At 35.9% G+C, this 14,094-nt stretch overlaps 1 protein-coding gene across 6 annotated transcripts in view; it reads right to left on the bottom strand.

The window, feature by feature from the left end:
• The window catches only part of UNC80 (unc-80 homolog, NALCN channel complex subunit), a 239,477-nt gene that overhangs the window by 163,729 nt on the left and 61,654 nt on the right, over positions 1–14,094 (bottom strand). For 4 of the 6 annotated variants that reach the window (XM_036858466.1, XM_036858469.1, XM_036858467.1 and 1 more), the window contains exons 19-21: positions 11,929–12,137; positions 10,345–10,451; positions 8,935–9,031 (exon numbers count right to left, since the gene is read on the bottom strand). In XM_036858466.1, the coding sequence (XP_036714361.1) occupies positions 8,935–9,031; positions 10,345–10,451; positions 11,929–12,137 (413 nt within the window). Of the gene's footprint in view, positions 1–8,934; positions 9,032–10,344; positions 10,452–11,922; positions 12,138–14,094 lie in introns of all 6 variants that reach the window. The other 2 variants (XM_036858465.1, XM_036858468.1) reach the window with 1 other exon arrangement.

Here is a 14,094-nt window from a genome sequence, read left to right as displayed (position 1 = left end):
TGATAAACCATTAGCCAGACTCATCAAGAAAAAGAGGGAGAGGACTCAAATCAATAAAATCAGAAATGAAAAAGAAGAAGTTACAACAGACACCGCAGAAATACAAAGCATCCTAAGAGACTACTACAAGCAACTCTATGCCAATAAAATGGACAACCTGGAAGGTGGACAAATTCTTAGAAAGGTATAACCTTCCAAGATTGAACCAGAAATAGAAAATATGAACAGACCAATCACAAGTAATGAAATTGAAACTGTGATTAAAAATCTTCCAAGAAACAAAAGCCCAGGACCAGATGGCTTCACAGGTGAATTCTATCAAACATTTAGAGAAGAGCTAACACCCGTCCTTCTCAAACTCTTCCAAAATATTGCAGAGGAAGGAACACTTCCAAACTCATTCTATGATGCTACCATCACCCTGATACCAAAACCAGACAAAGATACTACAAAAAAAGAAATATTACAGACCAATATCACTGATGAATATACATGCAAAAATCATCAACAAAATACTAGCAAACAGAATCCAACAGCACATTAACAGGATCATACACCATGATCAAGTGGGGTTTATCCCAGGGATGCAAGGATTCTTCAATATATGCAAATCAATCAATGTGATACACCATATTAACAAATTGAAGAATAAAAACCATATAATCATCTCAATAGCTGCAGAAAAACCTTCTGACAAAATTCAACACCCATTTATGATAAAAACTCTCCAGAAAGTGGGCATAGAGGGAACCTACCTCAACATAATAAAGGCCATATACGACAAACCCACAGCAAACATCACTCAATGGTGAAAAACTGAAAGCATTTCCTCTAAAATCAGGTATAAGACAAGGATGTCCACTCTCACCGCTATTATTCAACACAGTTTTGGAAGTCCTAGCCACAGCAATCAGAGAAGAAAAAGAAATAAAAGGAATACAAATTGGAAAAGAAGAAGTAAAACTGTCACTGTTTGCAGACGACATGATACTATACAGAGAAAATCCTAAAAATGCCACCAGAAAACTACTAGAGCTAATCAATGAATTTGGTAAAGTTGCAGGATACAAAATTAATGCACAGAAATCTCTTGCATTCCTATACACTAATGATGAAAAATCTGAAAGAGAAATTATGGAAACACTCCCATTTACCATTGCAACAAAAAGAATAAAATACCTAGGAATAAACCTACCTAGGGAGACAAAAGACCTGTATGCAGAAAACTATAAGACACTGATGAAAGAAATTAAAGATGATAGCAACAGATGGAGAGATATACCATGTTCTTGGATTGGAAGAATCAATATTGTGAAAATGACTCTACTACCCAAAGCAATCTACAGATTCAAGGCAATCCCTATCAAATTACCAATGGCATTTTTTACAGAACTAGAACAAAAAATCTTAAAATATTAGCCAAAGCAGTCTTGAGGGAAAAAAACGGAGCTGGAGGAATCAGACTCCCTGACTTCAGACTATACTACAAAGCTACAGTAATCAAGACAATATGGTACTGGCACAAGAACAGAAACATAGATGAATGGAAAAGACAGAAAGCCCAGAAGTAAACCCCGGCACCTATGGTCAACTAATCTATGACAAAGGAGGCAAGGATATACAATGGAGAAAAGACAGTCTCTTCAATAAGTGGTGCTGGGAAAACTGGACAGCTACATGTAAAAGAATGAAATTAGAACACTCCCTAACACCATACTCAAAAATAAACTCAAAATGGATTAGAGACCTAAATATAAGACCAGACACTCTAAAACTCTTAGAGGAAAACATAGGAAGAACACACTTTGACATAAATCACAGTAAGATCTTTTTTGATCCACCTCCTAGAGTAATGGAAATAAAAACAAAAATAAACAAATGGGACCTAATGAAACTTCAAAGCTTTTGCACAGCAAAGGAAACCATGAACAAGACGAAAAGACAACCCTCAGAATGGGAGAAAATATTTGCAAACGAATCAACAGACAAAGGATTAATCTCCAAAATATATAAACAGCTCATGCAGCTCAATATTAAAAAAACAAACAACCCAATCCAAAAGTGGGCAGAAGACTTAAATAGACATTTCTCCAAAGAAGATATACAGATGGCCAAGAAGCACATGAAAAGCTGCTCAACATCACTAATTATTAGAGAAATGCAAATGAAAACTACAGTGAGGTATCACCTCACACCAGTTAGAATGGGCTTCATCAGAAAATCTACAAACAACAAATGCTGGAGAAGGTGTGGAGAAAAGGGAACCCTCTTGCACTGTTGGTGGGAATGTAAACTGATACAGCCACTATGGAGAATAGTATGGAGGTTCCTTAAAAAACTAAAACTAGAATTACCATATGATCCAGCAATCCCACTACTGGGCATATACCCAGAGAAAACCACAATTCAAAAAGACACATGCACCCCAATGTTCATTGCAGCACTATTTACAATAGCCAGGTCATGGAAGCAACCTAAATACCCATCGACAAATGAATGGATAAAGAAGATGTGGTACATATATACAATGGAATATTACTCAGCCATAAAAAGGAACGAAATTGAGTCATTTGTTGAGACATGGATGGATCTAGAGACTGTCATACAGAGTGAAGTAAGTCAGAAAGAGAAAAACAAATATCGTATATTAATGCATATATGTGGAACCTAGAAAAATTGTACAGATGAACTGGTTTGCAGGGCAGAAATTGAGACACAGATGTAGAGAACAAAAGTATGGACACCAAGGGCGGAAAGTCGCGGGGGGGTGGGTGTGGTGGTGTGATGAATTGGGTGATTGGGATTGACGTGTATACACTGATATGTATAAAATTGATGACTAATAAGAACTTGCTGTATAAAAAAAAAGAGAAAACCTATTTATTAGGTTTATAGACGTGTGCAATTAAAAAAAAACAACACTACTGTTACCTTGAAAAAAAAAAAAGACTATACATTTTCCTGTAAGCACAGCTTTAGTCACATTCAAGTTTTGGTATGAAATATTTTTATTAACATTCAGTTCAAATTATTTTCTTACTCCATTTTCATTTGTTTTTGGGGGGGTTACTTAAAAGTAGTGTATTTCATAACTTCTAGTTACTCTTTTGTTACTGATTTGTAGCTTAACTACAAGTCAAGAAACACACTTTGTATAATTTTAATACTTTTATATTTGTTAAAATTTGCCTTTTAGCACAATATGGTCAGTTTTAAAAATGTTCCAAGTGTGCTTGAAAATAATTTGTAATTTAAAGTTTTGGAGTATAGTGACTATATATCTGCTTGTTGAATCAAATTTGCTGCTCACGTTATTTAAGTTTTTTATATCCTTACTAATTTTTTGGGGGGGGCGGTCTACTGGTTCTGAAAGAGGTATCCTCTATCAGTGAATGACAGCAATATGTTAAATCTCCTATTATGGTAGTGAATTTGTCTATATTTTCCTTGTAGCTCTGTTGCTCTATATAATTTGAAGTTAAGTGCATACAAATTTAAAACTTCCTGGTAAATTGAAAAAAAAAAATTATGGCATGGCATGAAAATAATTACCAATTCCTGGTCAACAACTTTTAAAATGTCTCAGCATCATACTGAAATATGTAGGTGTGAAATGGTATGGTGTCTGGAATTTGTTCCATAACACATTAAAAAAAAATAAGATGAAGCAAATTGGAAAATTTTTTATCATTATTGCAAGTGGGCGATGGATATTTGGGATCCCTTGGGTCGTTTTTACTCTTTGTCTATGTTTGAAAATTTTCCTAAGCACAAAAATGGCTCAGGGGTTTCCCTGGTGGCGCAGTGGTTAAGAATCTGCCTGCCACTGCAGGGGACATGGGTTCGAGCCCTGGTCCAGGAAGAGCCCTCATGCCACGGAGCAACTAATCCCCTGTGCCACAACTACTGAGCCTGCGCTCTAGAGCCCATAAGCCACAGCTACTGAAGGCCGCGCGCCTAGAGCCTGTGCTCTAGAGCCCATAAGCCACAGCTACTGAAGGCCGCGCGCCTAGAGCCTGTGCTCTGCAACAAGAGAAGCCACTGCAATGAGAAGCCCATGCACCGCAATGAAGAGTAGCCCCCGCTCGCCACAACTAGAGAAAGCCCATGTGCAGCAACAACGCAGCCAAAAATGAAGTAAACTAATTAAAAAAAAAAAAGGTCCTACTGTATAGCACAGGGAACTATATTCAATATCCTGTGATAAACCCATAATGGAAAAGAATATGAAAAAGAATGTATATATATGTATAACTGAATCACTATATTTCATTCCTTATGGGTACATTTCCTTTTCAGGTACAAATATTCCATATTGAAAATTCTATATTCAACAACTTCAGTATTTTTTTTCCATTTAGTATAGCATATTTTGTATTAAATGCAAAAGGAAGTAGCACAAGAAGAATCTAAAGGTGGAAAAAATTCAGAAGACAGAATTTCAAATGGTATACAGAGGGTAAAGCTAGAAACTACAAATACAGAACAAACGTTTCTTGGACAATGCTGTTTCCAGACAGCTGCCTTTCAAAATACTACTCTATTTACTCACTGGACATTACCAAAGCTATCAGAACAGGTAACTCCTGTTATTTTTCCTATCTATATATCACTTTATTAATCATTTATATACAGCCCTTTGATAGATACACATATCACAGGAAATCTCATCCATTAAAAAAAATTATAACCTTAACAGTACCTAAACTTAAACCTTGAATTTAAGATAGATCCCAAATAATATTTTTCTTTTTAGTGAATCCAGTTGTTTCATTATTTCATACTATAATTAAGATTTAAGATACATTAAGTGATAACTCTAAAATTTGTAATAGAACTAATATATAAGACAGGATGGATGGTAAAAAAATTTATTCTTATTTAACCAATTTATTAAAAACAGTTGTCATCATTTTATTAAAGGAAGCATTAAGAATAAGTATCCCACCATTTTTTCCAATATTTTTGACAAGCTAATTAATTCTAAAAGAAATGTATTCACTATTACTAAAGAAAGTGTCATTTTGATTGAAAGAACTTCAGAAACAATGCAGTTAAAGAGTATAAATAAAATAATTAAGAGAAAAGTGATCAAAACAATCTTTGTCAGCAAGAACCTATTCTGTGAAGAATCATTCACAGAATGATGTACACTTATTACAGGTAAGAAGATCAGCAGAATCCTACAAGCCCAGGACATAAGGATCACGCTGTAAGTAAAAGCTATTTACAATGGAAAATTTCCATTGTATCTATATAGCATTAATAGATAACAATATATTTACTAACTTTTTGAGCACTTAGTATGTGTCAAGTACTATATGAAATATTTTCTAATTTATTTAAAAAAATTTTTTTGTATCAGTCATGTAAGATAGATCTTTAAAGATAATTAAAAAGAGAGAGAGAGAGAATGAGAGAGAATAAAGACAGCAAGATAAAGAGAAAAGGGACAGGTTAAGTAGCCTAGTCTAAGTTCATGCAACAGAAAGTGACAAAGTCAGAATTCAAATCCAAACCTAGTGACAACCAGCCTGTACTCTTACCACTCTGCCACACTGTCTCTAGAATACCTGAATGTTTGTGTTGAAAGAGTTCAGACCTTTACATACTGCAGAAGGTAGTGATTATGTCAGGAAAACTTACTGTAATAAATAAATCAACACTGTACATGTTACAAACTGATTGTCAAGTTGTACCCTGCTGACATTTCATATTGTAATACTGAAAGAAATGTTGAAAAGTAATTTGCCTATAAAAGGTATCTCTTCTATATCAATCTTTCATATAAACTTACTAGAATGTAAGGATGCCTCTTGGCTTCCTTGGCCATGATTGATCTTTTAGTCTCAGTACGTTTTACTTGCATTTATTTACTATTTTTTAACATTAAATTTACTGAGGTATGATTTACACAGAATGCATTTTTGAAAAGCTGTTAAATCCCAAAGGGGCATTTCAAAATCTAGTATTTCTTTAAGCAGCATTTTCCATACAGTTTATGGCAGAGCTGAGCACAAAGAAGATATTCAGTAAATTTTGCTGATCAGCTGAAAAAAAAAAACATTGCTTTAGTTAATGAAATATCTTCCCTCAGATAGAGACAACATGATTTCTAAAATAAAATATTCTTAGTGAATAGAAAAATATAGAAGAAAAAGATAGCTGGTCTGTGAATGTAATTTCAGTTCTGTTAAATGTATTTTTCATTTGTTGAATATTTTTTTAGATTGAAAAAATTCTATCACCTATTGCATTTTATCTTAACTCAGTGAAGTTCAGATACCACACTGAAACTGAGGGTAAGAATGTTTCATATTTGCTTTCTTTAACAACTTTAAAGTTAGAAACAGAAAATATGCAATTAAATGAAAATAATTTAAATGAGAATGAAAAAAGACAATGCATCTATAATGGATGCATGGGGATCATTTATCCACAGATTGCAAAGCAAAAAAGAAAGAAAGAAATAAGCAAAAGCAGGCTCAAAGTTAGAAGGATGTTCACAAGGTCAAGGATGGTAGTTGTTGCAAAATACAATGTTCTTAGATTAGCAGATAATGTTCTTTTGGTTTTTCAGAATAGCTGGGGATACCTGTCTTTTGCGAGAGATTCTGAAAGAGTTAACTCACAGAATACCTTTTATAATTTTTAACAAGCCAGAGATCGTGGACAGAGAATGATGATGTACAAGCCATGTTCTTTTGCCAGTCCAAAGCACATAAAATATTCCAAAATCAGTCCCAGATTTTATTGTTTTGTCTTCTAGACACACAGGAAGAGACTGTATTACAGGTATTGTTGACACAAACTCATCCTAGACTCAGGCTGTATGAATAATCTGCATCAGGTCTTTTCTATTTGTGAATGGAATATAAAAACTATATGAAACAATGGTTGAAATCTGTTAAGAATAGTGGATGAGGAAAACTCAAAATCCAGAAAGAACTAAGTGTTATGAAACAATAATGATAATGTATTTGGAACAAGAGTAAGAGTGAAAATATTGACCTATTACTTGAAGAAGGGAGTATAAGGAAATCAAAGGAAGGTAAACAACTCAATTATGCTTTCATCCTTTCTACTAAGGAGAAAAATTCACAGATGGGAAAGTACAGAAAAGCTTCATTAAAAAGGCACCAAATGTGAAAGACCCTAATTTTTGAGTTTAGGCCTCAGATCCATCAAATTACACTCTAGTCAGTGCACAGAAATGACCTGGAGATGCGATCACAGTACTAGTCAAATGACATCCAGCTAACACAGCCCATACCTAGAGAACATACTTTAGTTCCACACTTCATTCTCAAAGAACCACCACAAAAATGTCTTTATAATACCGACAGTTTTGAACACTAGACATATCTTCTCCAAAATATCATGAGCGGAAAGAGTGCAAGAGGACTGAAAATGACAAAGATCCCAATTATTAGGAAGATTCTTGAAATCATAGACTAATAAGCTGATGTGTGTCCTAGCCAAATTCTGTAAGAGAGAATTGGATAGGGAGGAACATTAAAAAAAAAAAAACAAAAAACACAGAAGTAATCATAGACACCACTGTAGTTTACTGAAGAAGACATCGTGTTGAACTGTTACATTCCTCCTTTTGACAGAGTTATAAAGATATCAGTGAGATAATTTTTTAGTAAAGTCTAATGATGTTTTTTGTATAAAGTAGGAAAGTGCTTGCTGATCACTAGTAAATTAAATGTATGGTTGGCTGAAAAACTGTACCCACAAATTGTTAATCAATAAAAGTCAACTACATGTGCTCTAGGAGCTATTTCTTTGTATTTACCCTGCTTTGTGAGAATATCCACACCTTGGATGAAAATAGGGAAATGTGTATGTCTCTGATGATGGATTTTTATAGCACAATTGTAGAGAAGAAAAGATTCAGAATTCCTGGACAAGTGAATTAACTACCCCCCAAGTTAATGAAACAATACATTTTATTTATTTTGAGTTGAAGAATGAATAAGGGCTACATCAAAGTAATGCATGATATTTGTTCATGTGAAGGACAGGTGGCAGAAGTTAATCCAAAATTCAATACAAACCAACTCTGTGATGTGAAAACAGATAATGCAGTCTTAAATTGTGTTCATCCACTGGCTGTATCCCTGGAGCTTAACAGTTACACTATCTATTACACTGATTAAAGTCAAATATAGTGCATTGCATTCCATCTGAAGCACCACATTTTGTAAAGCACATCATCTAATTAGAATACATAGTAAAATGAAATCAGGTTGGTGATGGATCTAGAGACTCTTCTATGTAAGGAAAACAAAAGGAATCAACAATATTTAATGAGCAGAAGTGAGATCAAAAGAGAGAACAAGAAATAGATAATAGGTGAAACTGGCATTATGTGTGTATGAGCGTACGTGTGTGTGTGGCTACAGATATCATAACTAGGACTAGTGAGTCAAATTTATGGATAAGTATATTTTCAGCACATAAGGAAAGACTTTCTCACAATGAAAGCTGTCTAGTTCTGGAACAGGTTGCTTTGTAAAGTAATAAACTTCCCCTTGGTGGAAGTGCTCAGAGGATGGCTGGCCACCCATCTGGGATATAATGTGCAGAATTCCTAAGTAGATAGGTGGGTGGATAAAAGGATACCTGGAGTTTTTTTTAGAACTCTCAGATTTTAATAAAGGACAGAACAGCAGAAGAAAAGGCTGTGTCTTATTCTCTGCACACCCAGGGCCCACTAGGGAATGAGGAACATGGTAGGACTTCCATAAATGTTACACCAAATTGATAACAAATAGAGTAGCTATAAATAGTAGTACAAACAACACACATATGAGAAAGAAATGAATAAGAAATCAATGGCAATAGAAAGTAGATCATTTTATCTAATCAAATGTTTATTCTGTGTAATGAAAGTTGCATGTAATTCTTAGGCCAACTGACATTTACCAAGACGCTTGAAGAAATTCTCCTCTTCGTCTCTCCCGTTTTCCATTCCACTCCCTGGTCCACCTTCAGAAAGCTTTACAGCACTGGTGAATTTGACCTGAGAAAAAAAAGGACAGTAGTCAGATAACTCAATTCAAAGGAAATTCTTTGTGTTTATACTAACCTTTACCTTGAAAAATAAGTTGTTTAGAATATAAAGGTCACTTCATTTCTTTTGGCTTCCACATCTGGTTAGCTAGTCTGTATAGTTTATTCCCATGTGGCAATAAAGACATCACTTATAACTATAATTTGAAGGAGAGTCTGGTCACAGATTGAAAGTAAAATAATCAGGCACTATGAAAATAATTTAGTGAACAACTGAGATATTCTTAGAGTTTAATTCTGATAAAGTCCAAACTCAAATTTATGAACAAGTCATATTCATCCTTTACAAACAACACCACAACTGAGAATCAGATGAAAGTAAGAGATAGCCAAATAGAAGATTTCAAATCTCTACGAAAGAACCAGTATAAATGAATTTATAATGTGTACTATAACTAAAGTGCAATAACATGTTTTTTTCTAACACTTAAAATGTGTTTGTTTACAGCAAAGCAAGGAGGCTATGGACCTCACAGACTCTCAAATACTTGGCCAAATTTTAGTAAAAAGAATATGAAGGAGGAATTATAAATATATCTCTAAATGTCTTATAAGGTTGCTATAATCTTTTTATAATTCCAAAATATTACTTTAAAAAGAGATAGAAGAAAACTGGTTTTAGTGAGATTCAAAGAAGAAAGAGTATAAGCAAATAATTTGTATATAAAGAAATGTAACTCCTATCACATGCTGAAAATTACAGCGACCAGGCCACGAATCAGCCACAGGGAAGACTCTTATCAGAAATGGATTTCACTAAGAATCAAGACCTTTTCCAAACTGCATGCTACTACAATGCTTAACAGAAGAAGCACTTAGTGGGAAAAATCATCCTGAGCTTCTTTATCCTTTTCAAAGGGGAGAAAGGTTCAGATGGTAGGAAAAGTAGGGAAGGAAAATAAATGGGGTGTGTGTGTGTGTAAAATAAATCACTGTACAATTATGTGTCCTTGGATAGGAGCTTGAGATGTTAGGATTTCATACATGTATTAAAAGTAGCTGGGAATTAATACCTATATACCTCTCTATATCTGCATTACAATTTTATTTATAGTTTTTGTCACTTTTTTCCTTTCTATGATTGCCTCATACTAAGACATCTTAGTTTCCATAGTTCACTTAAGTTCCAAAACTTACTTACCTTGAAGAGAATTTCTTCAGCTCCTCCTTATTTGGCCCCTCCAGGTGTTTAGCAGTTCTCAGCCCTGACATTTTTCTATCAGCGACTCCAACATTCTCTTATGTAAGTAATGTCCTGTTTACCTTGGAGCTTTGCCTGATGAAAGAGAGGCGGTCCACAGAGCTGATGTCCAGGAGGTCCTCCACACCATCTGCCAGGCCTGAGAGGGAGGATCGTTTCAGCCAGTTTCCTAGTTAATAATTTTAAAAAATTAGACCATTATAGCATTCTCTCCCAAATGGATTGTACAAAAAAGTTGGCATGTGCCCAACAAGCAATGCAAGTTACATGACTTGATGTAAATAAAAGTGAAAACAAATTGTTTTCGAAATGTACATGCTTTGAATAAAAACATTCAGTGTTGGACTATAAAATTACATGACTAAATCAGAACAAAAAGAACCCGGGCCTCTTGCGTGATTAAAACCGTAACCCATACAGTTCTCTTTGACAACTTTCACATCTTCCGTTAAGTCCTGTTGATTTTACCTCCTAAGTATCTTTCAAATATGTCTACTTCTCTCCATCTACACGGTCACCACCCAGTCTAAGCTACCATTACTTATACCTGGACCACAAGGGCAGCTTTCTATCTGGTCCCCCATATCCACTCATGCTCCCTCCAATGTGTTTTCCATGCAGTGATCTTTTAGAAAAAAAGTTTACCTGCTCATGTTATCCCCCTGTTCAACATCCCACCTCGGCTCTGTAGGGCTGTAGGATGAAGAGCCAACCTGACCTGCAAGGCCCACACGCTCTGGTCCCTATGGCTTCACCATAGTCATGCAGCCACTCTTGTCTCAGTTCTTCCATGTCCCTCCCTCCTAATACCTTTGCACACTGTACTGCTGCCACCTGGAGTGCTCTCCTTCCTCCTTCTCCCAAGTACCCTGCAGACTCTTAATGTCTCTTCCTTCAGGAAGCCTTCCCTGATTCCTGCCTCTCCTCCTCCTCATTTAGGTTAGGTTTCATCCTTGCATGCTTTTAGGGCACTACATATACTGCCCTCATAAAATTGATAGTTTGGGGACTTCCCTGGTGGCACAGTGGTTAAGAATCGCCTGCCAATGCAGGGGACACAGGTTCAATCCCTGATCTGGGAAGATCCCACATGCTGCAGAGCAACTAAGCCCATGCGCTGCAACTACTAAGCCTGTGCTCTAGGGCCCGGTGCCACAACTACTGAGCCCGCATGCTGCAACTACTGAAGCCCACACGCCTAGAGCCTGTGCTCTACAACAGAAGCCACCGCAGTGAGAAGCCTGAGCACTGCAACAAAGACCCAATGCAACCAAAAAAAAAAAAAAAACAAATTCATAGCTTGCAACTCTACTTAGTTGTATGATTATCTACTTTAGTGATTGTCACCCCTAATAGACTGTAAATTCAGCAAAGTCAGGCATTGTGAAATTCTGCTCACCATTTAATCCCTGAATCCTAGCACAGTGTTTGCACACCATAGAAGCTCATAGGAAAGGTTTGAGAAATATCTGCTGAAAAAAGTGAATGAATGAATGAGTAAATGAAGGAGTCAGCCTAGGCTTTGTGACTTGAAAGCTCTCCCTTTCTCTACCTTCCCATGAGTTGCTCTGTTTTGATTGTGAGTTGGTTTGAGGACATGGCAGGGAATAAGAGAATCCATAAAATAAATACAGACATACTTTTACCTATGGGGAGTTTAAGCTTCTTTCGGAGGGAAATTCTACGGGACCGTGAGCGGGTGCGCCGGTCAGAGGTGGTCCCTGAGTGGGCAGTGGTGCATTCTGAAGTGTCCTGCTCAGACTGGCTGCTGGTGTCACTCGCCGCACTCTGGGATTTGAACATCTTGCGCCAGAAATCTTTCCTCCCCATGTTGCCCCCTTGCATTTGTTCATCACTGAAAGCAAGCAGAGGAGAGGGTTAAACGTCTGAACACATGTGAAATTCTCTTAAATTTCTTTCAACCTCCTGCCAATGACACTGTGGCAAATCATGCAGGATGATCTTTGATGGGCTGGGATTTAGGAAGAGGCAGAGTGGGAGTGGAAGGAGGGAGATCAAGCTTGACTCTCTGAGCTCTTCTTGAAAATAGCCATGTCTCAGCTGTCAAGTTGAGGAAATCATTTTTTTCAGCCATAATATAAGACTAAATATTATTGCAGGTAATCATCTGCGAGTGTGAGTCATAAAAGCTGAAGCACTTACAGTGTCAGTAAATATTTAACTTTTTCTTTTTAAGTTCCCTGGGGGATGTGCAGTACCATATCTTATTCCCCACCCCCACCCCAGGACAGTATAATTCTTGGCCCTAAATAAACTCACAAAAATACTTGAACGAATGAATAAATAAAATGCAATCACCACACCCAGGGGATGCATCATCCCACAATTTTTCACTAAGGAATTTTCATAGTGCCTGATTATTTAGCTTTCTTAAGTCAAAGAAACTTAAGGTTTAAAAGTAGAAAAAGAAATTAACCTGACTCAATAAGACAAATGGGAACATCTCCAAAGGGATTTTTGACTAGGGCATTCCACAAGAGGAAAAAGACAAGTGGCCAATGGTATGCAGAGTTTAATCTCACTAGGAATTAAAAAAAAAAAAAAAAAAAGGCCAGTTGAAATGAGATCCCTATTTTCACTCATTAAATAGGCAAAGATTAAGGTGGGGTGGGTTGGGAGGGGAAGAAAGCAATGATACTATCATACTGCCATGATGAGAGAATGATTCAACTTTTCTAGAGGGTAATTTTGTAAGATGTTATCCAAAGCCTATGTCTACACCCATGACAAAGAACTTAAATTTCCAGGAAGTTACCCCAAGGAAATGATGGGACAATATACTAAGATGTAGATACAAGAAGGTCAAATGCTCACTGAGGTTTTTGGGTCAATGTTAAAAAATTGGAAATAATCTAACTTCCATATGATGGCATCCTCTGTAGTCATTAAAATCCTATTTTCAGAAGACTAGTGATATGGGGTATGTTGATGATATATTGCAAAGTTAAAAGGCACTGATAAAATGGATTAAGCAGGATATCACCAGGTTAATAAAAAAAGTACACGTGTATGTGTCTTTGTGTAAGTTTGTGTGTACACATGCTCAAATATGTACCCAACATAATACACCAAAAGTTTACTGTGGTTATCTCTAATTGAAGGTATTTAAAAAATTTTTTCTCTATGCTTTTCTGTGTTTTCCACATTTGGCAACTTGAAGAACACATATTAGTATACTTTAGTAATTTGGAAAAGAAAAGGCTATAGAGAATACTCTAGTAACATGTAATGAAATTTTTTGGGGGGGTTTGGGTAATGATCTGTTTATAAGCTTTGGGGTTAAATCTGGGATCTACCTAAAATTTGACAGTACTGTGTAAAGCAGTTATTTTCTGGGGATATTTACATGGGAATGTAGATATTTTCTCTCAAAATCTCATTAGAGTACTAAATACCTTTAATTATTATTTTAATTCAGGACATTCTGTTTATCAAATATGGTGTGAATTTAAATCAGTGTTTTAGAATTTGACTTCCTTGTTATTTTTATCAAATGATCACAGTGTTTGAAGCATTTCTTACCTTTGGGGAATGTGCAACACAGTGATGAGTATATGACTAAGTGGCCTGAGTGTGGGAATATCCAGGGAGACTATAATTGATCAGCTTTACAATAAAATGTCGCATCAGTGTTGTCCAATGGTGTGTATCAATCATGAGCTTCAGAGAAATGGGCATATAAAACCGCTTTTAATATTACTCAGTTAATGTGATTTTTACTTAAAAGGGAAAAAGGAGAGGCAAAGGGCATGAGGGGGGTAGGGGGAAGAGAAAGTTCTCTGCCTTCTGGT

This window comes from Balaenoptera musculus, chromosome 7 (assembly GCF_009873245.2).
Source record: "Balaenoptera musculus isolate JJ_BM4_2016_0621 chromosome 7, mBalMus1.pri.v3, whole genome shotgun sequence".
Lineage (NCBI taxonomy): Eukaryota > Metazoa > Chordata > Mammalia > Artiodactyla > Balaenopteridae > Balaenoptera > Balaenoptera musculus.
This window is presented reverse-complemented; position numbering and strand designations above follow the sequence as displayed.